This window comes from Leopardus geoffroyi, chromosome D1 (assembly GCF_018350155.1).
Source record: "Leopardus geoffroyi isolate Oge1 chromosome D1, O.geoffroyi_Oge1_pat1.0, whole genome shotgun sequence".
NCBI lineage: Eukaryota > Metazoa > Chordata > Mammalia > Carnivora > Felidae > Leopardus > Leopardus geoffroyi.
Genome location: NC_059329.1, coordinates 21,973,303 through 21,999,763, shown reverse-complemented (window position 1 = coordinate 21,999,763; position 26,461 = coordinate 21,973,303). Strand labels below are relative to the sequence as shown.

At 40.8% G+C, this 26,461-nt stretch overlaps 1 protein-coding gene across 6 annotated transcripts in view; it reads right to left on the bottom strand.

Annotated features, from left to right (window-relative positions):
* Nucleotides 1-24: 24 nt before the first annotated feature.
* The window catches only part of CCDC15 (coiled-coil domain containing 15), a 97,081-nt gene continuing 70,644 nt past the window's right edge, over nucleotides 25-26,461 (bottom strand). For 4 of the 6 annotated variants that reach the window (XM_045483337.1, XM_045483341.1, XM_045483342.1 and 1 more), the window contains 3 exons: nucleotides 14,802-14,978; nucleotides 14,449-14,597; nucleotides 12,219-12,987 (listed from right to left, as the gene is read on the bottom strand). In XM_045483337.1, the coding sequence (XP_045339293.1) occupies nucleotides 12,866-12,987; nucleotides 14,449-14,597; nucleotides 14,802-14,978 (448 nt within the window). In that variant the 3' untranslated portion in view covers nucleotides 12,219-12,865. Of the gene's footprint in view, nucleotides 179-6,452; nucleotides 7,166-12,218; nucleotides 12,988-14,448; nucleotides 14,598-14,801; nucleotides 14,979-26,461 lie in introns of those variants that run through there. The other 2 variants (XM_045483338.1, XM_045483339.1) reach the window with 2 other exon arrangements.

Sequence of the window (26,461 nt, the reverse complement as noted above, 5' to 3'; positions counted from 1 at the left end):
AAAAAAATAAAAATAAATAAACAGTTCAGGTAATTAACAGGTATTTTAAAAGTCAAATATGACAGCATGTTTGGAGATTCTACCCAAATGTTGACAGGAGATCACCAAAATCCTACAGGAGAAAACAGGCAGCAACCTCTTTGACCTTGATCGCAGCAACTTCTCACTTGACATCTCTCTGGAGACAAGGGAAACAAAAGCAAAAATGAACTATTGGGACCTCCTCAAAATAAAAAGCTTTTGCACAGTGAAGAAAACAACCAACAGAACTAACAGGCAACTTATAGAATGGGAAAAGATATTTGCAAATGACATACCTGAATACTCCCTGACTCTGAACCCTCAAGGACAGAGCTGTATGACAGTCAAGTTTGATGTGTAGATATAAAGTACTGATGAGTGACAGAAAAAGATGGGTTGGTCAGCTCTATGGCAATTGCTTTGAACTCCTCACAAAAAACACAGTGCCCACCTAGGAAAGCAGGTTAAGGCACCTCCTTCCTCTAGCTGAACCATAACCCAATCTTGATAAGGTGATAAGATCCTGTTGGATGAGGGTTACCTCAAGTTTTGAGCAGGAAGAATTAAAATGTACGTAGGCATCATCTCATTTCTGGTTAAGCAATAAAGAAGATATGCTAATTTTCAATTTACATAACACACCCATCCATCTGGCAATGAGGCAAACCCTGTTTCCTTGATTCTCTGCCTTAAAAAAAATCTGGCTTTAGTGGTAAAAAAGCTCAGTGTAAGAAGGAACAATAAATAAAATAACTAAATGCAAATCAAACATAAATGTCATAACAACTGAGGCATATAGAAAACTTTTTCTCTTAGGCATTAAAAGGTCAAATTGGATGTCCCTATGTTCTTTTACAATCGTCAATTCATTCTTTTTGTCATTTCTACCCTGATGTTCTCCATGGTCTTTCATCCCTGATCTTCTGAATTTTTATATGCCTGGGAATTCATCAGATTATTAAAACCAGGTGACTGGGTGCCTATCTGATGATTCAGGGTGTGAGCTGTATTAGAGAACTTCCACCTGCTGGAATGAACCTATTTCTATTTAATCACCCCTTCTTATAGAAAGGCCACAAAATGCTGCAGCCTCTAGGTTCCAATAATAACAGATAATAACAACTAGGTCAGAAGTCCCACAACTAAGGGATACTACTTTCATTATTTATGGGGAGGGGGAGCAGAGAGAGCGAGGAGGACACTTACAATGCTAACGAGGTTATTTCAGGACCAACGTTTTTAAACTGAATTGTTTTTAAGAAAATTCAAACATACACAAAAACAGACTGAATAACATGAGACCCTGACATACCCATGGTCTAGATTCGTTACCATCAAACTTTTGCCACACTTACTTTATCTCTGTTGTCTCATTTTGTTGAATTAAAGTAAATCTCAAGCATAATTTCATTTCTTCCCGATATACTTCAGTATCCATATCTGTATAGATATTTTCATATAATACTTCATCATATCTACCAAACTTAAGACTCTTCAAATTCTCTTGCCACTTCAAAGACAGATTGCTTTTTTTCACATCAGGATCCAAACAAAGTCCATACATTATATTTGGTGGTTGTTATCTCTAGAAGTCTGTCTTAATCTAGAACCATCTCCCCGTTTTTTAAATTCAAGCCATTAACTTGTTGAAGAAATTGTCAGTTTACTTTAGAATGACTCATCCTTTGGATTTCTGCTTTCTCATAGTATAATTTGTTTCCCTCTATTTCCTGTAAATAGAATCCTCACCACCCTTCTCTTTACATATTGTCTTCATCTAAACCAGAAAACACAGAGAACAATTTGAGTGGCTATTTTCTCAATTCTTCCCAGGATGGTGTGTGGTGCCATTCTAAGTGAATAGGAGAGAGGTTACTTTATTATATACAGTAGATTCCATAGGACAGTAGGACTCAATTTCCTCCCAGAACCCAGATGAGAAAAGCTTACAGGCTTGATCATATTCAGTTTCAACTTTTGCGGGGCACAAATACTTCACAGAAGGCACTGTATGTTTTGTATTGCATCATACCAAGAGGCACAATGTCTGCTTCTCTTACTCTTAGAGATGTGAGGATGAATTAGTGGGTTCAGATGATGGAAATGTCTAACAGTTTCATCCACTAATGACTGCTGTAGATATCTGGTGGGGGGATAGGCAGTTGCAAAGAACCTAAGCCAAGAATTGAGTGAAAATTTCTACCAAGGGTGATCTACCTCATCGTGGGGCCCAAAAGGGATGACAACTTATATGGTAAGTTGTCAAACTGCCTTACTCAAAAGGAATCAATTTGACTTCTCCTTGGCATACCGCTCTAATAGTGGTCAGGGAGAGCAAGACCAGACACAGACTATTCATTTCCACCTTAAAACAGCTTTAAAACTTTGGGGCACCTGGGTGGCTCAGTTGGTTAAGCGTCCAACTTTGGCTCAGGTCATGATCTCATGGTCTGTGAGTTCAAGCCTGCGTCTGGCTCTGTGCTCAGAGCCTGGAGCCTGCTTCGGATTCTGTGTCTCTCACTCTCTCTGCCCCTCCCCCCACTTGCATTCTGTCTCTCTCTCAAAAATAAATAAATTAAAAAAAAACCATAATAAATAAATAAATACATAAATAAATACATAAATAAATAAATAAAAATCTAAGTCAACATATTCAAAGTTGTTTGCCTGTCAGAATGGGCCTAGCATGCCAGGAGAGCATTTCCTTTATCTTCCTCAATAATATTTCCAATCTCCCAAATCTTTTTTTCAGAGAAGCACGGAGAAATGCCCCACCAAGATGGGACACAAAACAAATTATGTTCACTACACCTAGTGGGAAATGAAAAGAAATATTTTGCCTCCAAAATCATAACCTAAGTAAACATGGTAAAGTAATACCAGATACCCCCTTTATCACACTTTAAGTGGTTAGAAGATATGAAAGCAGCAGTTTCTAGCCTCTGCGCCCAGTGGGTAGTCAATAAAGTTGCTGACAATCTCATTCCTGCTATCAAAAAAGGGCTAACTAGGTAAGGACGAGGCCTAGACAATTAAGTTATGTACTAAAGCAATATACTACAACAGTGCAAGAGGGAGAACAGAGTTTACTAAAACCAAAGCAACTGGAGCAAGCTGTTTTGGTTAGACCGCCTAGGAAAATGTATCATGCACCAGTTTTTTACTGCCGGGAAACTAGTACATGAATATCCTCCGCTACTACCATATTCCTGAAGTGGCCTCCATCATATATGTGTTCCATCGCTTGGCATGGATGCTGTGAACCAATAAAGTTCCTGTCTTGGGAGCAGCACAGCGGGATTGTGCTCCTCTTGCTGCCCGTGTACCCATACTTTCTTGCTCTTCTTCCACCTGCTCTGCCCTCCTAGTCCACTGGGACCTATCGAATCTGCATCTACTCTGACAAGGTCGGTGGCGGAGTCGGAGTGGAGGAGAACGAACCTGCCCTACCCTCGCCTCACTGTCCACGAGTAAAACCTACACTAGTGCAAGCTCAGCATGAAGAGCAAATGAAACGGAAACCTTGAGAGTGAGGTCAAAAGTATAAAACATAATTAATAAGTCCATACAATGTTAGCGCTACAGGGGAGATTAAAGGTCACTTAGTATAACTCTCTTATTTTATAAAAGAGAATACTATAGTCCAGAGAAATTAAATTATTTGTCCCAAATTACAGTAGCAATGAGAAAATAAAATACAAAATAAAATGATGTCCAAAGACCTTTTGGGTAAAGATCAAAAACATTAGGTAAAACTACTAATCACGTAGAAATACTTGGAATTTTTAAAGGACAAAAGTGTTCATTCATTTTACAAACATTTACTGAGAGCCCATTATGTGACAGGCATAGTCTTAAGAACCGGGATGAACCATTGAATAAGCAAAAATCCCTGTCTTTGTGGAGTATACAATCCAGGAGGGAGAGAGAGAAAATAAACATTAAGTAAAATATATAGTATGTCATGCAGAAAGAAGTATTATGAAGAAAGGTAAAGCAGAGAAAGGGGATAAAGAATACCTGGGTGTGGAGGTGTTGATTTTAAAATAAGATGGTTAAGGGGCGCCTGGGTGGCACAGTCGGTTAAGCGTCCGACTTCAGCCAGGTCACGATCTCGCGGTCTGTGAGTTCGAGCCCCGCGTCAGGCTCTGGGCTGATGGCTCGGAGCCTGGAGCCTGTTTCCGATTCTGTGTCTCCCTCTCTCTGCACCTCCCCCGTTCATGCTCTGTCTCTCTCTGTCCCAAAAATAAATAAACGTTGAAAAAAAAAAAATTCTTAAAATAAGATGGTTAAGGGTGCCTAAGTGGCTCAGTGGGTTAAGCATCCAACTCGATTATAGCTCAGGTCATGATCTCACGGTTCGTGAGTTCGAGCCCTGAGTCCAGCTCCACGCGGACAGTGCAGAGCCTGCTTGAGAGTCTCTCTCTCTCTCAAGAACAAATAAATAAACATTTAAAAAAAAATAAAAAATAAGACGGTCAAGGGTCCAGAAGGCCCTTTAAGAAGATACATTTGGGGGCGCCTGGGTGGCGCAGTCGGTTAGGTGTCCGACTTCAGCCAGGTCACGATCTCGCGGTCCGTGAGTTCGAGCCCCGCATCAGGCTCTGGGCTGATGGCTCAGAGCCTGGAGCCTGTTTCCGATTCTGTGTCTCCCTCTCTCTCTGCCCCTCCCCCGTTCATGCTCTGTCTCTCTCTGTCCCAAAAATAAATAAACGTTGAAAAAAAAAATTTAAAAAAAAAAAAAAAAAGAAGATACATTTGAATAAAGACTTAAAGGAGGTAAGGAAGTTAGCCAAATATTACCTGAGGGAGAAGTGTCTCCATGCAGAGCAAACAGCAAATTAAAAAGCCCTAAAGCAAAAGTGCCCCTAGACTGTCCTAAGGAATACAAAGATGAGCAGAATGTGCAAAAACAAAGAGCAGTTGGAGATAAAGACTCAAAAGGGATTAGGACTAGATTTTTTACGGCCTTGTATGACATAATAAGGACTCTGGCTGAAATTTCCTGAATAGCCAAAGGGAACTGTGAGCAGAGGAGTGATACAATCTTACTTTTTCTGAAAGCACTGCTCTGGCTGTGGTACTAAGAACAGTCTGGAAGGGGCAAATATAGAAACAAGATAACCAACTAGGAGACCGTCACAATAATTCAGGAATGATGATGACTCAGATCAGGGATGCAGTGGGGCAGATACTGAGAAGTAGTTGTATACTGCATACATTTTCAAGGTAGAGCCAACAAGAAGTTGCATAAGAAAGACACAAGTAAAGGTTGACTCTATGCTGCTGCTTCTCCTTCTCCTTCTCCTCCTTCTCCTTCTCCTTCTCCTTCTTCTTTTTTTTCTTGGCTAAAAAGATGGAGCTGTCATTTGCTTAGATGAAGACTGAAGGAACAGATTTTTTTGTTGTCGTTAGGGGGTATGCATATGTGTGTGTAAAAGGTGGAGACCAGAAGGTTGGTTTTTGGATGTGTTAAGTTTGGTCGCTGTACTGAGAAAGTATACAAAGTACAGGCAGAGAGATTACTTAGGAAACTCTTACAGTAATCCATGAGAGAGATGCTGGTGGTTTGGACCAGGCATCTGGCAGGATAAGGAACATGAGAGGGAGATACATTTTGAAGGTAGAGTTGACACAATTTGCTGAGGAAGTGATGAAGGATGAAAATGAGATAAAGACAGAAGGCAATGATTTCTTCAAGTTTCTCGGCCTCAATAAATAGATGGGACATGGGAATTGACATGGGAAAGATTGTAGAAAGAGGAAATTTGAGGGAGGCCAACGATGTGGAAATGTCAAGTAAGCAGTTGGAGTTGCTAACAGTTTGATTTCAGTGAGAGGTCTGGACCAGAATATAAATTTGGGAGTATGTAGATAACATTTAAAACCATCAGGGGCGCCTGGGTGGCTGGGTTGGTTAAGCGTCCGACTTCGGCTCGGGTCATGATCTTGCGGTTTGTGAGTTCGAGCCCTGCATCAGGCTCTGTGCTGACACCTTGGAGCTTGGAGCCTGCTTCCGATTCTGTGTCTCCTTCTATCTCTGCCCCTCCCCCACTTGTGCTCTGTCTCTCTCTATCAAAAATAAATAAATGTAAATTAAAAACAAAAAACAAAAAACATCAGACTAGGGGTACCTGGATGGCTCGGTCGGTTGAGCGTCCAACTTCGGCTCAGGTCATGATCTCACAGCTCGTGGGTTTGAGCCCCTTGTCGGGCTCTGTGCTGACAGCTCAGAGCCTGGAGCCTGCTTCCGATTCTGTGTCCCCTCTCTCTGCCCTTCCCCTGCTCGTGCTCGGTCTCTCTCTCTCAAAAATAAATAAGCATTAAAAAAAACTTTTTAAAAACCCATCCGACTAAAAGAGATCACCAGAAGAGTAAGTGTAGGTAAAAATGAAGTCCAGGGACTAAGCCCTGTGACACCCTAATATTCAAAGATGAGGAAAACACAGCAAAAAGAAATGAAGAAGAAATAACCAGTTGAGTTGGAAGAAAAATCAAAAGCTTTGGTGTTGTAGAAGCCAGGTGATAAGAAACTTCAAAAAAAAAATGTTTAATTCTGTTGAAAGGTCAAGAGGAAGTATGAGAATGAATGACCATTGGATTTAACAATATGGAAGTCATTGGTGACTCTGAAAAAAGCATCTTCATGGGAGAGATGAAGGCAAATGTCTTGCTAGAATGCATTCAAGAGAGAATGTGAGAACAGGAGGAGGAGGTAGAGACAACTCAAGGAGTTTTGTCAGAAAGAGAAGCAGAGAAGGCTGGTGGTAGGTAAAGGGGAAGGCAGGGCGAAGAAAGATAGGTTTTCTTCTCTCTGGTTGGTTTTAAAGACGGAAGAAATCACAGCAGCTTTATATACTGATAGGAAGACTAGGAGTGAGGAGGAAATTATGATGCAGAAGACAAGGCAGAGAAATGCTGAGGCATTGTTTCCTTAAGTAGGTGGAAGGGAACTGGATCTAGCCACAAGTCAGAGCAGGCCTAAGATGGAATAAAAGTTTATCCATATTAAGAACTAAGATACACAGGTAGGTAGGCAGGTGGGTAGGTAGGATGGTGGGAACTTGGGGAACCTCCCTTTGACAGCTTGTTTTTCCAGAGATACAGGAAGCATTGTCACCACCTGGTAAGTAGGAGGGAAAACCTAGAAGAAATTTGAGGAGAATAAAGAAATAATTATCTAAGAAAGTTCATTCTTACTCAGTTGTTTATTTGAAATGTCTGCCACCTACCCTATTTGAATTAGTGGGTCCAAACTTAACACCCACCCCTCCCCTCCCAGAAATCAAAATCTATCTCACTTAGGCTCACTTCTTACATCCAGGTCTCTTCATTTTTATAGGTCCTTCTCATTTAGAAACCTTGTAGAATTTGTCCATCCAACCATGAGTTCACAAACTTATAAATTAGCAAACTCTTAGATTCCGAGCTTCTTTTCAAAGTGCGTTCATCCAATTTAAACAGGATTTGCCACACTACCATCAGTAAGGGTTATGAGACTCAGGCTTCCTCCTTGGTAGCTGCTAGCTATCCCAGCATTCTCTAACCCCACAGAAATAAATCATTAACACTGTTTATATATGGCCAAATTACAACGCAAAAACATATTCCTGCTCAGGGGAGATTTATGTTCATAGACTGAACCTAGAGGAAGAAGACTGGAAAGTTGCTTAATCCTATGCAAGATTTAATCCCGTTATCATTTCACTGTGAACTTGGTGTCAGACACGTCAATTCACCTATCTCAGATAACTGAACTAAAAAAAAAAAAAAAAAAAAAAGAAAGAAAATAGAATGAACAAGCAAAAACCTTGTAGTACAAGACCAAATAGGTAAGAACTAATACAACTTATCCTAGAAGTAAAAGGTTGGTCTGACACCTGAAAACCAATTATTGTAATACATTTTATTAAGTAGAAAAAAAAAAAGACAAAAAACACACAATAATCCTAATAGATGCAGAAAAACATTTCACAAAATTAAATACTTTTTCAGGATAAAAACACTCAACAAACTAGTAACAAAAGGTAACTTCCTCAAACTAATAAAGGGAATTCAGGGACCCTTTATTAAAAGCTTTTATTGGGGCGCCTGGGTGGCTCAGTCGGTTAAGCGTCCGACTTCAGCTCAGGTCACGATCTCGCGGTCCGTGAGTTCGAGCCCCGCGTCGGGCTCTGGGCTGATGGCTCAGAGCCTGGAGCCTGCTTCCGATTCTGTGTCTCCCTCTCTCTCTGCCCCTCCCCGGTTCATGCTCTGTCTCTCTCTGTCCCAAAAATAAATAAACGTTAAAAAAAAAAAAAAAAAAAAAGCTTTTATTAAAACTCACAGCAAACATCACACATAATGATGAAAGACCAAATGTTTTTCCCCCTAAGATTAGAAACAAGACAAGGATGTCCACTCATCATTCCTATTCAACATGGTACTGGATGTTCTACCCAGGGCAATTAGGCAAGAAAAAGAAATAAAAGGCATCCAGATCAGAGAGGAAAAAAGCAAAACTATCTCTATTTGCAAATGAGAAGATCTTATATATTAAAAAATCCCAAGAAACCCCCCCAAAACTACTAAAAGTAAAAAAGAGTTCAGGAAGGTTGCAGAACACAAGAATAATATACAAAAAATCAATTACATTACTATACACTTGCAATGAACAATCTGCAAATAAAATTAGGAAAATAATTCTATTGAAAATAGCATCAAAAAGAATAAGATACTTTGGAATAAATTTAACAAAGTAAGTACAAATTTTATGCTCTAAAAACTACAGAACATTGTTGAAAGAAGTTAAAGAAGACTTAAATGAATGTAAAGATACCTTGTGTTCATGAATGACAAGGTAATTGCTCCAAAACTGATCTATAGATTCAATGCAATCCCTATTAAAAAAATCTCAGCTAGCTTTTTTTGCAGGAGGTAATCTTTTTTTTTTTTTTTTTTTTTTTTTTAAATTTTTTTTTTTTCAACGTTTATTTATTTTTGGGACAGAGAGAGACAGAGCATGAACGGGGGAGGGGCAGAGAGAGAGGGAGACACAGAATCAGAAACAGGCTCCAGGCTCTGAGCCATCAGCCCAGAGCCTGACGCGGGGCTCGAACCCACGGACCGCGAGATCGTGACCTGGCTGAAGTCGGACGCTTAACCGACTGCGCCACCCAGGCGCCCCAGCAGGAGGTAATCTTAAAATTCATATGAAAAATGCAAATGACTCAGAATAGCAAACCAATCTTGAAAAAGAAGAACAAAGTTGGAAGACTTCCACTTCCCAACTTCATAACATACTAGAAAGCTACATTAATCAAGACAGATTGTACTGGTATAATGATAAACATATAGATTAATGGAATAGAACTCAGTGCAGAAATAACCCCCTACCTTAATGGTCCACTAATTTTTGACAAGAATGTCATATCAATTCAACAGCACAAATGATAATTTTTTTGAACAAATGGAGCTAGGACAACTGGATATCCTCATTCAAAAAAGTGAAGTTGGACCCAGGTCTAACACCTACACAAAAATTAACTCAAAATAGATCACAGACTGGGGCGCCTAGGTGGCTCAGTTGGTTGAACATCTAACCCTTGGTTTCAGCTCAAGTCACGATCTCACGGTTTCTGAGTCCAAGCCCTGCCATCGGGCTCCATGCTGGCAGTGTGGAGGCTGCTTGAAATTCTCTCTCGCCCTCTCTCTCTGCCTCTCCCCCCTCACTCCCTCTATCAAAATAAATAAACTTATAAAAAGAAAAACAATAGATCACAGACCTAAATGTAAGAACTAAAACGATAAAACTCTTATTAGAACACACAGGAATAAATCTTTGTGATCTTGGATTAGGTATAGGTTAAAGAAACAAAAGAAAAACAAAAGAAAAAGTTTAGATGAATTTGAGTTCATCAAAATTAAAAACTTCTGTGTGGCAAAGAAAATCATCAAGAAAGTGAAAAAAAAAATCTCCAGAATGGGAGAAAACCTTCACTAATCATATGTCTGAGAAGAGACCTATATAGAGAATATACTAACACTCATAACTCAATAATCAGAAGATAAATAACCCAAGTACAAATGGGCAAAGGATCTAAAAAGATAGTTTTCCAAAGAAGATATAAAATGGCTGATAAGCACGTGAGATGCTCAACATTATTAGCCACCAGGAAAATGCAAATTAAAACCACTGTGAGATACCACTTCACACCCAGTGGGATGGCTATAATCAGAGACAGATAATGACACATGTTGGTAAATGTGAAGAAATCTGAACCCTTATCACCATAGGTAGAAATATAAAATGGTATAGCCAGCCACTTTGGAAAACGGTTTTCAATTCCTCAAAACATTCAACATAGATCTACCATGTGACCCAGCGTATTCATTCCTAAGTATACACCCAAGAGAAACGAAAACATATGTCCACAGAAAAATCTGTAAGCAAATGTTCATAGCAGCGTTATTCATAAGAGCCAATTAGGAGAAAGAGCCCAAATGTTCATCAAGTGATGAATGCGTAAAATAAAATGTGGTATCCATAGAGTGGAATATTACTGGGTAACAAAATGCAATGAAGTATTATACTGATACATGCTAAAACATGGAAAAAAATCTTAAAAACATTATACGAAACATGGGGCGCCTGGGTGGCTCGGTCTGTTGAGCGTCTGACTTTGGCTCAGGTCATGATCTCACGGTTCGTGAGTTTGAGCCCCGCGTCAAGCCCTGTGCTGACAGTGCTGACAGCTCAGAGCCTGGAGCCTTCTTCAGGTTCTGTGTCTCCCTTTCTCGCTCTCTGCCCCTCCCTCACTCCTGCTGTCTCTCACAAATAAAGAAACGTCAAAAAAAAAAAAAAGAAAAGAAATTATACTAAACAAAGACTCCAGACACAAAAATTATATATTGTATGATTCCATTCTTATGAAAAGTCTGGAACACGTAAATCTATCTATAGAGACAGAAAGCAGGTTGGTGATTGCCGAGGGCCTAGGAAGGAGGGAATGGGAAGTGACTGCTAATGGGATGGAATTTTCCTTCTTAAAATTTTTAACTGTGGTAAAAAAACAAAAACAAACAAACAAAAAACTGCACATAATCTAAAGTTTACCATTGTAATTGTTTTTAAGTGTGTACACACTGTGTTCAGTCATGTTAAGTAGATTCACACTGTTGTAAAATAGATCTCCAATACTTTTTCATATTGTAAAACCGAAACCCTACGCATTCAACAACTTTGCATTTCCTCCTCCCCCCAAACCCCAGCAATGCTATTCTAGTTTCTGTCTTTATGAATTTGACTAAGTTCCTCATATAAGTGGAATCACACTGCATTTTTCTTTTTGTGACTGGTTTACTTCACTCAGCATGTTCGTAGGGCTCATCCATATTATATCATGTGGTAGTACTTCTTTCCTTTTTAAGGCTGAATAATATTCATTGTACGTATAGACCGCATTTTGCTTATCCATTCATCTGTCGACAGACACTTCTTGGGTCGCTTCCACTTCTTGGCCACTGTGAGTAATACTGCCATGAACATGGATATGCAAATATCTGTTCGAGATCCTGCTTCCAATTATTTCAGATACATACTCAGTAGTGGGATTGTTGGATCATGGGGGCATCTCTTTAGAATGGCGAAACTATTCTAAAATTTGACAGTGGTGACACTTGCACAATCCTAGAATATACTAAAAACCACTGAACTGCACATTTCAAATGAGTTAATCACACAGTATATGAATTATATCTCAATAAAACTGTTAGAAATACAACTCTTAAAGGCTGAATCATGGATACAAATACTTAAAAGATTTTGACTGAACTGGATTATTAATCTGGTTAAATAACCAGTCAATCTTGTCATACAGGTAATTTTGACCCTTATTTTTGATGACCTGGCTTGATGTTTAGGAGTTTTTTGAGATGTAACCTATGTGCTTCTTCAACACTGATCATTAGAGAAAGTTGGAAAAAGAAATTCTCAGTACCTTTAATTCAATACTAAACCTTTTCATATTTTGTGTCAGGAAATCAGTGATGAAATAACAAATTCACACTAACTATAGAAATTTTTACTTCATCTGCTCTGTAGATATGCCATTCTTCAGATTTTTAAAAGATAGGGAAATAAGGCAGGACCTTTACTCACTTTGACTTCAGATTTACTTTTTGAAATGTCACTCACAATTATTTCACATAGAAGAAGCTCAAAAGACAGAGGGTTTATTTACCTTGTTTTTACAGTACAAAATTATAAAATTATAAAGTACTATGGCCAATGGCACTGAATGGGGAAAGAGGCAATAAGTTTAAAAGCCAGGAGAGAAAAATCTTGAGGAAAACAAAATGTGCATCAAATTCAGATTCTTTTCATCTCTAATCGCTATATGCAACTAGAACAGCTAACAGGAATGTAGATGGCCACTGATGCTCAGAAACCCATTTCATCATCTTTTCTGTTTTATCTAGACATTTCCAGTTTTGTCAAGACTCAAAGAAACAGTTTTAAAAAGGCAATAAATGAGATAATCTCAATGATTTCTCATGATCTCTTCTGATCAGAGCAGAGCTAAGTAAAAAAAAACCTTACTGGTCTAACTGATCATTTTTTAAAAACAAGAGACTCTGCACAGTTCACGGCAAAAACACAAGCTTGGAAGCCAGCTTTCAATTTCAGCCCCAAGCACAGACTGAAACAATGGTAATGATCTAATTATAGAGACGGTTGTTACGTGGGACAGTCTTTCTTTCTAGATTACATATCTTATACACTTTATCAGTTTTTCCTAAATAATCTCTCAGGGTTGGTTTTTAAATGAAGACTGAAATACTAACAGTTGGATTCAGATTCTCATTACACATTTTTCAAAGTCCGTCTGTGTGCAGAAACCAAATTATGCATGGCGACTCGAAGAGCTGAGTTCCCCACAGGGATATCACAGGAGTTGATGACCGAATGTAGTGCCCGGGTATATGCTGCAAATAAAGATTTGCACAGTGATGAAGTCAGTCAGATTCTCCACTACTCTCCCCACTTCCTTCCCATTAGTACTGCTTCTCTACTAAGTCTCATAGGTATTAACTTTGCCTATTCATTGAATACATATTTATCGAGTACTTAGTACATGCCAAGCACTCTGTGAGGACAGAAAAGATAATGAAGAGGATGGACACAGAGATAATTAAGTTTCAGGGTAATACTTTCAAACCAGAGGCATATACAAAATGTTGTCACATAATGAATTTCAGAATGAATGAAAACACATCCGGGAAGAGGGAAAAGATTTCCAGAAGTAGTAACATTTAAGATGGTCTAGGAGGATTAATAAGAGTAAAGGAAAGGCGGCCTTCCGGGCAGAAAAATAGATGGCACAAAAGGTATAAAAGAAAGTGATGTGTACTGGAAGTAGCAAGTCTGATAAGGCTAGAGTGTCACCTGGGGCCAGAGAGAAAATATGCTAAATATGGCATGCATTTCGTACTGTAATGGTGAACCCTAGAGGTTTTAGAAATAGAGGAATGGCATGATAAGATTTGTGTTTTTAAAATTTAACTCACAGAATTGATTAGGAACTTGTATCACACAGACAGGGCAGGGGGAATACAAATACTGGCAGTATTTTTGGTATGCACATGAAGCCTACACAATCTCTACCCTATGTAATAAATAAATATATTTAAGGACAGCCAGGAAAGAGAAACATTGGTGACAATAATAAGGACTCTGTTTTTCTCTAGCTGGGATTCCTGAATATAGAGCTGATACTGGTCCTCATTTTCCTCAGTGTCACCTGGCAGAAGTAGCAGTCTAATGTGGATACAGATGGTAATAAGTCTATGTTAAATAACATTAAAGTATTTGGGGGGCGCCTGGGTGGCGCAGTCGGTTAAGCGTCCGACTTCAGCCAGGTCACGATCTCGCGGTCCGTGAGTTCGAGCCCCGCGTCGGGCTCTGGGCTGATGGCTCGGAGCCTGGAGCCTGTTTCCGATTCTGTGTCTCCCTCTCTCTCTGCCCCTCCCCCGTTCATGCTCTGTCTCTCTCTGTCCCAAAAATAAATAAAAACGTTGAAAAAAAAAAAAAAAAAAGTATTTGGGCAGTAGGGAATGTAACTGGACAGAGGCCTAACTTCGATGGCCCTAAAACACAAGCTCTCATTTCTTCATTCACAGGAGGACCTGGAATCCAAGTCTCCCTACGGTGGAACGGAAATATTTCCCCAGCATAAATGGAGACAAGAAGGTAACAGATCTCAAAAAGGATTTTAACTCACAATAATTATTTTTATTGTCTCAAGAGTTGCTTTGTAAAGGAGTTATAACAGTCACTGATATCTAGTAAACAACCAATGAATGCTAAATTACTACAATCACTACATTTATTGTTTGTTTGTTTGTTTCATTGTCACCAGGCCCCAACCATTCCTTTAAGAAGCTTACCTCTAGGGTTTTTATAGAAAATACAATTGTTGGCACAGGTATCAGGATGCGCATCCCAAAAATCAGGACCACAACAGCATAGTGGAGGTAAAGTAATATTATACAGCTGCATTTTCTCCTGGATCTGGGCTCTTAGAGCTTCCGTATATCTATATAAAGATAACAGTAAGATCAGGCAAAGTGAACTACTAGGAAGAGAATGAGCATGAGTCCTTATTTCACCAGCTTTCACTAGTAAAATTATTTCACATCTCCATGCCTCAACTCTTCCTCTTGTACCGGGAAATAGCACGGGAGGAAATACACTGCTATTCCGCTAGAGCCAGGACTTTATGCAGAACTTTTCAAAATACCTTTGGCATTCCTTCTCTCTCTGTTGTTGTTTTTCTCTGGCTCCTTTTACTTCCTCAAGCTGTAGCTGGGCTATTTTCTCACTCATCTTCTCTCCTGAACATGGCTCTTCATGGAAGTTCATTCTTAGTATCCTCTGCTCCTCAGCGTAACGTTGCTGCTCTTTCTTTTTTTTAATTCTGAGAATAAAATAACATGGTTAGGAATTTCATAAAATCATTATTTAGAACTAGCTACTAGAACCAAATAATTCAAAGAATTCCCAGAAACAAGGGAGTCAGGAAATCAGTTTAGCACCCCTAGAATAGCCTCAAAAATTCCTGCTGGCTAATTTGAGTTTATCTTATAGCTCACATAAATATGTAACCTCTCAAGTGGCAATGACCATTGGTTACAAATAAAAAAGTGTTTCTGGGGGTGCCCGGGTGGCTTAGTCGGTTAAGACACTGCTTCTTGATTTCAGCTCAGGTCATGATCTCACAGGTTTGTGAATTCAAGACCCACACTGGGCTCTGCACTGACAGTGAGGAGCCTGCTTGGGATTCTCTCTCTCTCTCCCTCCCTCTAGGCCCCTCCCTCACTCTTCTCTCTCAAAATAAACAAACTTAAAAAAAAAAAAGTTTTTCTGTAAGAATCCAATTACAAAAGCATTCTTTCCTTAAACAGCCAAATAAATAGATAAGATAAATAAACCAAGCAATCAACCAGACAAAATCCAAAAACAATGGCTTTTATGGCTCTCAACATCAGGCACTGAGAAACAGTGATTCTTGACAAATGGCAAACAAATGAAGTGAGCCCTTTAACTGCCCAAGCCTTGAAAGTCTCCAGGCAGTGGCACAGGGGTGGGAGTGTTGAGGTAGAGCCTGGTGGACTGAGTTGAGAAGATACAGCTCACAGTCCAGGGACACAAAGGCAACTAGAGTTCGTAAGACAGAATACCAGAGAGGAGAAAACCCAGAGATCTACAGAGGTCTCCTTCTAATACACAGCAGAGTACTGTGCACATATTGGAAGAGAGAACCTGAGGTTAGGGACAGAATCATCAGAATGACTAATAAGGGAGAGTGCCTTGTGCTCACACAGAGCTGGGAACAGTGCCTGTTCCTGCCACTCAGACATGAAAAACTCATAATGCACAGGGCACTGGGTAGAGTTTTCAGGAAGATCTTACCTCCACAGTGGGGAATAACGATTAGTCCCAAACTGAGCACTGATCCAGACACAATCTAATAAATTATAAAAGCAAAGCTCTAAAGTAGTTTAACTGCATCCCAGAACAAAGCTCAGAAAAATGTATATGAATACAAAGATATTCAGCAACCAACAAGGCAAAATTTACAATGTTTGACATCTAATTAAAGATTACCTGGCATGCAAAGAAGCATGTTTATGTTTTAAAAGAAGCTTATGTTTTCCTAAATATACTCATAATTAAGAGAATAACCGATTAAAACCAACTTAGCACTGAGTTATTAGAATTACCACAGAAAAATGTTAGTTATTATGACTATATTTTATATGTTCAAAAGTTAGGATATAAAAAGGACAAATCAAACTTCTCAAGATGAAAACTACAAGTTCTGAGATGAAAAATGCACTGGAGAACAAGCCTAGATCTAATGGAATCAATAATAACATTTCAAAACCAAAAACACCAAGCCCACATGGGTTCACCAATCACAGAAGAAATTATACCAATTCTCTACAACCTCTTTCAGAGAACAGAAGCAGAAAAAAATATTCCTTAACTCATCTTATGATGCCAGCATTACCCTAATACCAACACCAAAGATATTACAGGAAAAGACAACTAAAGACCAATATTTTTCATGATCACAGAGACAAAAATCTTCAAAACTGTTAGCACATCAAAACTAACAATGTATAAAAAGAATTAGATGCCAAGACCAAGTGAGATTTATCCCAGGAATGCAAGGCTGGTTCAACATGAAAAAAAATCAATTAATGTCATGTATCACATCAAAAGACTAAATAAGAAAAAACTAAATATGACCCTATAAATAAATGCAGAAAAAGCATTTGACAAAATCCAACACCATTTATGATGATACTCTTGGTAAACTAGAAATAAAAGGAACTTCCTAATCTTGATAAAGACTCTACCAAAAAAACCTACAGCTAACATCATACTCAATGGTGAGAAACTAAACACTTACCCACGAGGATCAGGAACAAGGCAAGACTGTCTCCTCTCACCACTCCTTTTCAACATGGTACTAAAAGTCTTAGCTAATGCAATAAGACAAGAAAGGGAAATAAAAGATATAGAGATTGGGAAGGAAAATAAAACTATCTTTGTTTCCAGATGACATGACAGTCTATGTTCTTCCCAACCTGATCTATAGATTCAATGAAATCCCAATAAAAATCCCAGCAAGTTATTTTATAGATATTGACAAACTGATTCTAAGCTTTATATGGAAAAGGCAAAATTCCCAGAATAGCCAACATAATATCGAAGGAGAAAAACAAAGTTGGAAGACAGACACTATTCAACTTCAAGACTTATTATAAAGGTACAGTAATCAAGACAGTGTGGTATTGGTAGAAGAACAGACAATTAGAACAATCGACCCAACACAGAGCCCAGAAATAGACCCATCTAAATAGAGTCACTTGATCTCTGACAAAGAAGCAAAGCAATGCAATGGCACAAAGACAGTCTCTTCAACAAATGGTGTGGGAACAACTGAATATCCATATGCAAAAACTCAATCTAGACGTAGAACTTACACTCGTCACAAAATTAACTCATAGAATTAAATATAAAACACAGAACTACAAAGCTCCTAGAAGATAACTTAGGAGAAAATCTATATGATCTTGGATATGGTAATGATTTTTCAGATACAATACCAAAGACATGATCCATTAAAGAAATAACTGATAAGCTAGGCTCCATTAAAGTCAGAAACCTCTGCTCTGCAAAAGGCACTGTCAAAAGAATGAGAAGTCAAGCCACAGGTTGGGAGAAAATATTTGCAAAAGATATCTGATAAAAGACCATGAACCAAAATATACAAAGAACTCTTAAAACTCAACAATAAGAAAACAAACCTGATTTAAAAATGTGCCAAAGACCTGAACAGACACCTCAGCAAAGAATATGCCCAGTTGGCCTTGAACAACACTGGTTTCAACTGCATGGGTCCACTTTGATATGGATTTTTTTTACAGTACAGTACTGTAAATGTATTTTTTCTTTCTTATGATTTCCTTAATAACATTTTCTTTTCTCTACTTTAGATATATATACCATATAAAATATGTGTTAATCAACTGTTTATGTTATTGTGAAGGCTTTCAGGCAACAATAAGCTACTAGTAGTTAAGTTTTGGGAGAGTCAAAAGTTACATGTGGGTTTTTGACAGTGTAGCATGTTGCTGCCCCTAACTCCCATTTTGTTCAAAGGTCGTATGATTATGGGATCATGCCTTGGTGATGAGTGAGTGAGTGAATTATTGACTGACAACTGACTGACTGACTGACTGACTAAATGGTGAGGTTACCCTTCGGTGAGCATTAACATGGAAGATAAATATTTTCATATCTTTTGCCTGGAGAGAACTATATATTTACCTCTTCCCCAGATCTCCTTGTCACCAACTTTCCAATAATGTTCCTTTCAAGTCCCCTGAGACCATCCAGCCAAATAACTGAGCACAGCCCATGGATCAGCATGGATTCCTGCCTCTATAAGCATAAGAGTTTAGGTTGAGTGAACAGTAATATATCTTAGATGACCAAAATCAATCGATTCTCAGACTTGAGCCAATTTATAGACCAAGAACCTCTTGAAGTGGAGTCCAGGTTTCCTTGAGGAAGGACCCTGCTACAATGCCAGAATTTTATACTGTTAATCTTTCTCTCAGTCTTCCACAAAGGAACCATGATTTATTATCCAAATGCCATAGGTCTCTATGAGTCAGACTATTGTGATTATTGCTTTGGCTCAGTTATCCAATTACAGTAACCACATCCCTCTTTTCTTGTTGATTAAGTACCTCCCATTCCAGAGTCCCATTATCCTCATTGCATTGGGAATCCCAATTTGGTGGTTGCAGTTCCTACTGTAATGTTTGACCTACAGAGAAGGGTGACTACAGAACTCTTCAAGAATGCTGAGGCTCCCCTCACAAGTTTTTCACAGTGGCGGTGAAAGGTGTGTCCTCTTGACCCTCCCAGAGCTGGTGAACAGGTCTTACATGGTAAGTTCATTCTAACGTACCAATCTCTCTAAGCTTTCGGGTACTTTCCTCTACAATATGCCAAAGAGGTTCTGGCATTTAACTTCATTTCGTATAGGCCACCTTTGGGTCCATGGTTTAGTCAACTAACCAACATATTAAAGACTCTTCTAACCCCTCAATCTAAAAGACTGAATTTGGAGTCTCTGCTGAGTGGGCACAGACCAATAAATTCTGCCTGACCCAACTTGATATTCCATCCACTATGATCCTATCCTTTTATGACCTATTCTACATGTATTCTCTAGATTTCTATACATATAAATTCTTTTTGGAGTGTAATGTATCTCCTCATAGGTCATACTTTGTATCTTACTTGGGGACTGCTGGGACTTGAGTCTAGTTATAGTTTGAGAAACTAAGAGTGCTGGCCGGGGTAGCAAATTAATATAGGCCCAAATCAGGGCAGAGGCTATGGGGATGGGTAGCAGGGTCTGACGGTTAATTTTATGCATCAACTTGATTTCACAGACCATGGGGTGCACATTATTCAGGGGACCTCTGTGAAGATGTTTTTGGATGAGATTAACATTTAAATCAGTAGACTACATCAAACAGACTGCCTTCTCTACTGTAGGCGGGCCTTGTCCAATCAGTTGAAGGACTAAATAGAACAAAAAAGGCTGACCCTCCCAATAGTAAGAGGGAACTCCTCCTGACCCTGGATGCTTTGAGCTAAGACATTAGTCACATCCTGCCTTTAGACTAAAACTGAAATACTGGCTTTTCCTGGGTATTGAGCCTACCAGCCTTTGTGTGTGTGTGTTTTAAGTTTATTTATTTATTTATTTATTTATTTATTTATTTATTTATTTATTTTTATTAAATTTTTTTTTTCCACGTTTTTATTTATTTTTGGGACAGAGAGAGACAGAGCATGAACAGGGGAGGGGCAGAGAGAGAGGGAGACACAGAATCGGAAACAGGCTCCAGGCTCTGAGCCATCAGCCCAGAGCCCGACGCGGGGCTCGAACTCACGGACCGCGAGATCGTGACCTGGCTGAAGTCGGACGCTTAACCGACTGCGCCACCCAGGCGCCCCAAGTTTATTTATTTAAAGTAATCTCTACACCCATCGTGGGGCTCGAACTCACGACCCTGAGATCAAGAGCTGCATGCTCTACCAACTGAGTCAGCCAGGCACCCCAAGCCTGCCAGCCTTTGAATGGCAACTATATCATCAGCAATCCTGGTTCTGACTACAACTAAACCATTGATTCTCTTGCATCTCCAGCTTGCAGATCTTGGGACTTGTCAGTCTCAGTAATAATGTGAGCCAAATCCTTACAATAAATCATATATATACCACACACACACACACACACACACACACACACACATTTTTGGTTCTGTTTCTCTGGAGAACCCTAACTAATACAGAGGGAAAGAATGAGAAGGACATTAAGGAGAAAAAATGAATAAGTCTTATCAACTGATAAAATATAGATTTGGAGGACAGGGGAAAGAGAGAGAAGATGACTCAACCAGAGGATAGTGTGCTTGAGATAAGTGAAGAGGACAAATAGATTTGGAGAAGAAGACAGTGCATCTGACTTACCCAGCCTGAGTTTGAAAGGCATGGGCTACACCCAGGGGTAGATGTACAGGTTCCTGGAGGGAACTGGGGACTAGTTTTTGGAAAATAGTTCTAGTCATGAGAAAACAATGGGAGTCATCTCTACAGAGAGAGTTGAAATTTTAGTGAATGAGACCATGTAGATTATTTCAAAGAACCTAACCAGCTCCAACTCTCTATAATGAGTTTGAATTCTGGGATTATAACTGTCCTGGTTCCAATATTCTTTTTATTTTTAACGTTTATTTATTTTTGGGAGAAAGGCAGAACATGAGCAGGGGAGGGGCAGAGAGAGAGGCAGACACGAAATCTGAAGCAGGCTCCAGGCTCACAAGCCACGAGATCACGACCTGAGCCAATGTTGGATGCTTAACCAACTGAGAGCCACCCGGGCGTCCCTTCAATATTCTTAAAGGTATCTTGGTACCTAAGCCTTTCAAAAATTACAGAATTTATATTGCTGATTAGTGGTTCAGAGACCACTTCTGGAATCCCTCTCAGAACATCCCTGCTAGATGGTCACCCTGTATCTACTAAAGCCTACAGGGACAGGAAGCTCACTCCTTCACGAAGCAGTCCATTTCTCTTCAGTCTGGAAGAATTCTTGAGAGAAGGCCAGAATGAAAAGGGGCTTCAGGGGAAGATTTGCCAGTAAAATAGAGGAAGCAGTAGGTGGACCACTGAGGAACAAAGGTATCAAGGAAATCAAAGAGGAGATCTATCAAGAAGTTACAGGAGAATCAGAACTTAGACTCCTGGAGTTATAGATGAGGAGGCTCCTGATGACTGGAGAGAAGATGATTCCAAACAAGTGGTAGAAACTAAAGTCAGATTCCCAGGGGCTAAAGACAGGTTTGGTGAGAGGAGTTAAGCGTGTTGACTGCTTCTTCAAGTGAGGGCTCTTTTAGGGGACTTTGCATTTCCCCTCCATCAGCAAGGTGTATTTGAGCCTTTCTTGGTATTTGTAGGTGGAGAACCCACCTCTATTATGAATACTTGACTACATGAATACAATTTTTTTTTTAATTTTTTTTTTCAACGTTTATTTATTTTCGGGACAGAGAGAGACAGAGCATGAACGGGGGAGGGGCAGAGAGAGAGGGAAACACAGAATCGGAAACAGGCTCCAGGCTCTGAGCCATCAGCCCAGAGCCTGACGTGGGGCTCGAACCCCCGGACCGGGAGATCGTGACCTGGCTGAAGTCGGACGCTTAACCGACTGCGCCACCCAGGCGCCCCTACATGAATACAATTTAGAGTGTAGGTATAGAAGAATCCACCCTTGAACGATTGCTTTATAAAGTGGGATTCATTTGCAGATACAATTTTATAATGGCTCATATCCATACACAATTAGGCTGGAGTCATCTATTACTGCGTTACAAATCACCCCTAAAACTTAATGGCAGAAAACAACAACAAAGGCTTATCTCATTATTTTTGTGAGTCATGAATGTAGACAAGTCACAGTGGGGACAGCTTATCTCTGTTCTATGATATCTGGGGCCTCAGCTGAGACTCAAATGCTGAGGAGCCAGAAACATCTAAAGGCTTAACTGACACTGGAAGATCCATTTCCGGACATGACTCATTCATGTGCCTGGCAAGTTCGTGTTGGAAGTTGGTTCCTCCTGACATGATCTCCACAGTGTTGCCTGGATGTCCTCACAACAGGAGGTCTCACTTCCCAGAGTGAGCAATTCAAAGGGCCCAACGTGGAAGCTGCAATTTTGTTAATGATCTCACCTGGGGAGCCACACACCAGCAGTCTACAATATCCTATTGGTCACAGGACCAGCCCTCTTCATTGTGTAAGGGGTGAATACCAAGAGAACTGGGTCACTAGGGGCCAGCTTGGAGGCTGGTGGCCACACCTGGCATGACAGAGGTCAGTTAAAGCCAGACCAGAGCAGTACTGACAGAATGCTGAAGGTCAGGCAGCTGGCAGAGGCCCAAGCCTAACTGAGCTGGTCCCCTGTCTTGGCTATTCTAGCCATGGGGTCTATAGATGCTGTGCTTGCTCTAACAGATTTTTCATTAGCCCAATCCATTAACCTTCCATAGGTGGAGAGTTTGTAATTTCCCAAAAGGGAAGCATCAGCTGGGACCTTCAAACCAAAGCCACACAAAGCCGCTTTGCTGGGCTGGACAAACTCTCTGCTTGACACATGTCTATGGGATGCACATTTTCTGGAGGCACATTTTCTGTGGCTGCTAATGAATTTAGAGCAGAGTGGGAAGGGGGAGTGAAACAACAGCAGGACCTCAGAAATGATTCTCCATTGAGCAAAGCTAGAAAGAAATCTACATTAACATAGTAGATTTGCATGAAAATAGTCTTTTCATTCTTTGTGAGGAGCCATAAATATGGATGTGTGGTGACGCGCAAAACTTTGCAGGAGCCAGCAGGAGTTTCCACTATGGTTTCATGCTGGAGCACCTACCTCTTCAGCTATTTTGCTGACCCACAGGAGAACGGAAGGCCTAACATTCTTCCTCCTCACCACCTCCTACATGCCCTGGTGGGAGCTTTCCTGCCCTTTTTTTGCCTTTCCAGGTGGAATGATGTGGCTTAGAACAGCCTAGACAGCTCGTCCTGAATAGAAGGGCAGGGAAAACCAGTGGACAGGATGGGAAAGGGAAAGGGTAAACATGTGAGAGATACTGAGGTGCCAGAAGCACAGTGGCCCCACGAGAGAAGCTTCACCTAGAAGGTGCTCTCTCTTCTTTTGGGGCAGAAGCACCTCAACAGGACTGCCCCACTTCTCAGCAGAGCTTGCTAACTCGGAGACCTGCTGCTTCTGAACAGCTAAGTCAAGGTGAAAAGGAAGGGATTTTCCTCCAGGAAAAACAAGGGCTTCTGTTTCCATTACACAGCCTTTGTTATTATCGTGCTGTGTGACCAGGGCAAGTCTCAATCTTTCCACCTGTAGTTTCTTCATCTGTGGATAAGAATAATCTGCTTCTCTGGAGTTTGGATATGTAGTTCAGTGCAGAAGGAATGAGTAATTATTCACCAGACTCCAAAGCACCACTAGGTGAAAGGCTTACCGGGGAAACAGGGCAAAAGTGTTATCTTGCTCTCCAGTAATTTCCTGGGCTTCCTTCAGAGCTGTGTGGCATTAAGACAGGACCACAGACTTGGGGGCCAAATGCCTGAACAAACTGCTTGCCCTGCCTTCCTGTGTGCCTGGAACACACTGCTCCCTAGGAGCATTCTCCCCTGCCACTTTAAAATAAGGGACTTGGCCAGTGGCCCTCTGTACAGTGCTTTCTGGTCTTTCATGGCCTTGAGTTTAAAGGCTGGAACGGCCACATGGTGAACTGTGGGATGTGGACCAGATGGACATGAGTTCTCCCCCACAGGTCTCCAGAAGAGCTCAGAGATTAACCCATCCCGTTTCTTCACCTTTATTGATCACCTGGGGGACCTCGTAAAAAATATCAGTCCCCTGCCTCACCCAGACCAACTGAATAAAGATCTGAGGGCAGGGCCCCCGCTTAGGTATAGTTTAAAAAGCTCCCTGGGTGAGGCAGATGTGCATCAAAGCTGAAATCACTTAACCCATCATGATTTACAGCTCTCAGCAGAGAGGCTCAGGTCCAGGCACTGGCCCAAACACTCTTATTAGTTAGAAGCAGGGCTGGAAGTGGACTTTAAAGCTTGTGAACCCCAATCCCTGAAAAGTACCTAGAAGTGACTTCTGGAATCTCTATCTCCCCCACCTATGGAAACTCGTGGATTGTCTCAATGAAAATTATCCCGCATCCTGAAGGTAGCAATGGAGAGACACCTCCAGAGTGGGAGGGCAGTTGGATCACACACTGACTTTCTGAGAGTCACTTTTCCCCTTGGCAATCTCATGAATCACAGGCGCTACTATCAAGCTGGACACAACACGCCTAATTTAAATTTTAGCTTTTCTAGAAGGGAAAATTGATGGGAAGCAGCCACAGAAAGCCACATATGACAAGAAAATCCGCCCACTTCAGCTCACCTGTCTTCTGAGGGGGATGCCTGTTGGCTGCCTCCCTGCCTAGGCCCACGTGGTGGAGGCCATTTCCTTTCCCAACAGACCAGAAAGTTCTGCGAGGCCCACTGCAGTCCGTGAGGTCAGAGTCAAGGAGGAAGGCCAGGGATCTTCTATGTTCAAGCTTCCTCTCCTGCTGACATGGTAGAAGGGCCACCCTCCCTCCAGCCCCACATCTCCCCCAGCTGTCCCCTCACTGGTGCCCTCCCAGCTTCAGGAAATGCACTGGAAGTACGTAGCAGAGGGGTGGTTTTGCTATCCTGCTTCATCTTTTCCTGGCTAAGAGACCCAAGATTCAGTCACAACAGAAAGAATTGCTGGACCTGTAGTCGGCAGGTCTGCATTCAGGTTTCGAGTGTTGGATTTGCTTGCCACAAGACCTTGCTCTATTCCTTACTTCCTCTGAGCTTTTGGCACCTCAACTTAAAAACAGGGATCTAGAACCCCACTCTACCTCTGAGGGCTGTGACAAAGACCAGTCTCACTGATGTATGTGAAAAATCTTTGTAAGCCCTAGAGTCTGCTTGGGTGGGGGCCTTCATTATGAGGGAATTGAGGCTGGGATAAAAGTACAAATACTCAAAAGGACTGATTTTTCAGAGAAGTAGAATATTCTGCCCAAACCACTTCAGAGTTGGGAAATAGCTTCAAGGGATCCTTGTCTGGGTCTACAGCAGAACATCCCTGGTATTTATGGGTTCCCTGAGGGCACACAATGGGGCTTACAGAGGGAGGCCTCAGCACAGACCCTGTCCTCTCCTGGATGGCAGAAGCTGTCCTGGAGCCAGAGCCTCCATAAGGAAAGCTACACACTGTATTGCTGCCGAGCAAATGTGATGATCTTCGCTACTGTCATTTATTGTGTCTGGTCCATGGAAGATGCCCATAAAACATTTGTGGAGTGAAGTGACTTCAATATAAGGTAATGCCCATGCTAATCTCACACCCTCTTGAGATCTGCAACTTGTCAGGGCAGAATTTATAGATATTACGGAGGATTAAATTAGTTGGAAGTGAAAAAGAAATAACCAAACAAATCTCTCCAAGGAGAATACATATATATCCATCGTGTTTAAGAAGTAGGGATTACAAGTATGTACAATACATACATGACAAAAAGAAATAAGAACATAGGGGCGCCTGGGTGGCTCAGTCGGTTGAGCGTCTGACTTTGGCTCAGGTCATGATCTCATGGCTCATGGGTTCGAGCCCTGCGTCGGACTCTGTGCCGACACCTTGGAGCCTGAAGCCTGCTTTGGATCTGTGTCTCCTTCTCTCTCTGCCCCTCCCCGGCTCATGCTCTGTCTGTCTCTCTCTCAAAAATAAACAAACATTAAAAAAATTAAAAAAAAAAAAAAAAGAAAGAAATAAGAACACAACCCAGTTTCATAAAACTTTTTAGTGACAGCTATTAATACGTGCCCCCAAACTATGCTGGGCATTGTAGGCAGAGTATAGAAAGAAATCACCCACAATGTTACAAGTGAGGTCAAAGACTGCATGGTGACTGAGGAAGGGGGATCAGGAAGGATTTGAGGAGGGGGTGGCATCTGATGCAGGCCGAAAAGGGGAACTGGGAGAACAATCCAACCAGGAAATCATGTGACAAACGGAAATTCTAGAGCATATTATGATTAAGTCACAACAGCTACTGCTTACTGAGCAGTGGCTATGAGTGGGTACCATGCTGAATGCTTTACATACAATGTCTCATTTGCTCCTCATGATACTCCCACGAGGTAGGTATTTTAATTCCCATTCTGCGTATGAAAAAACTGGATTT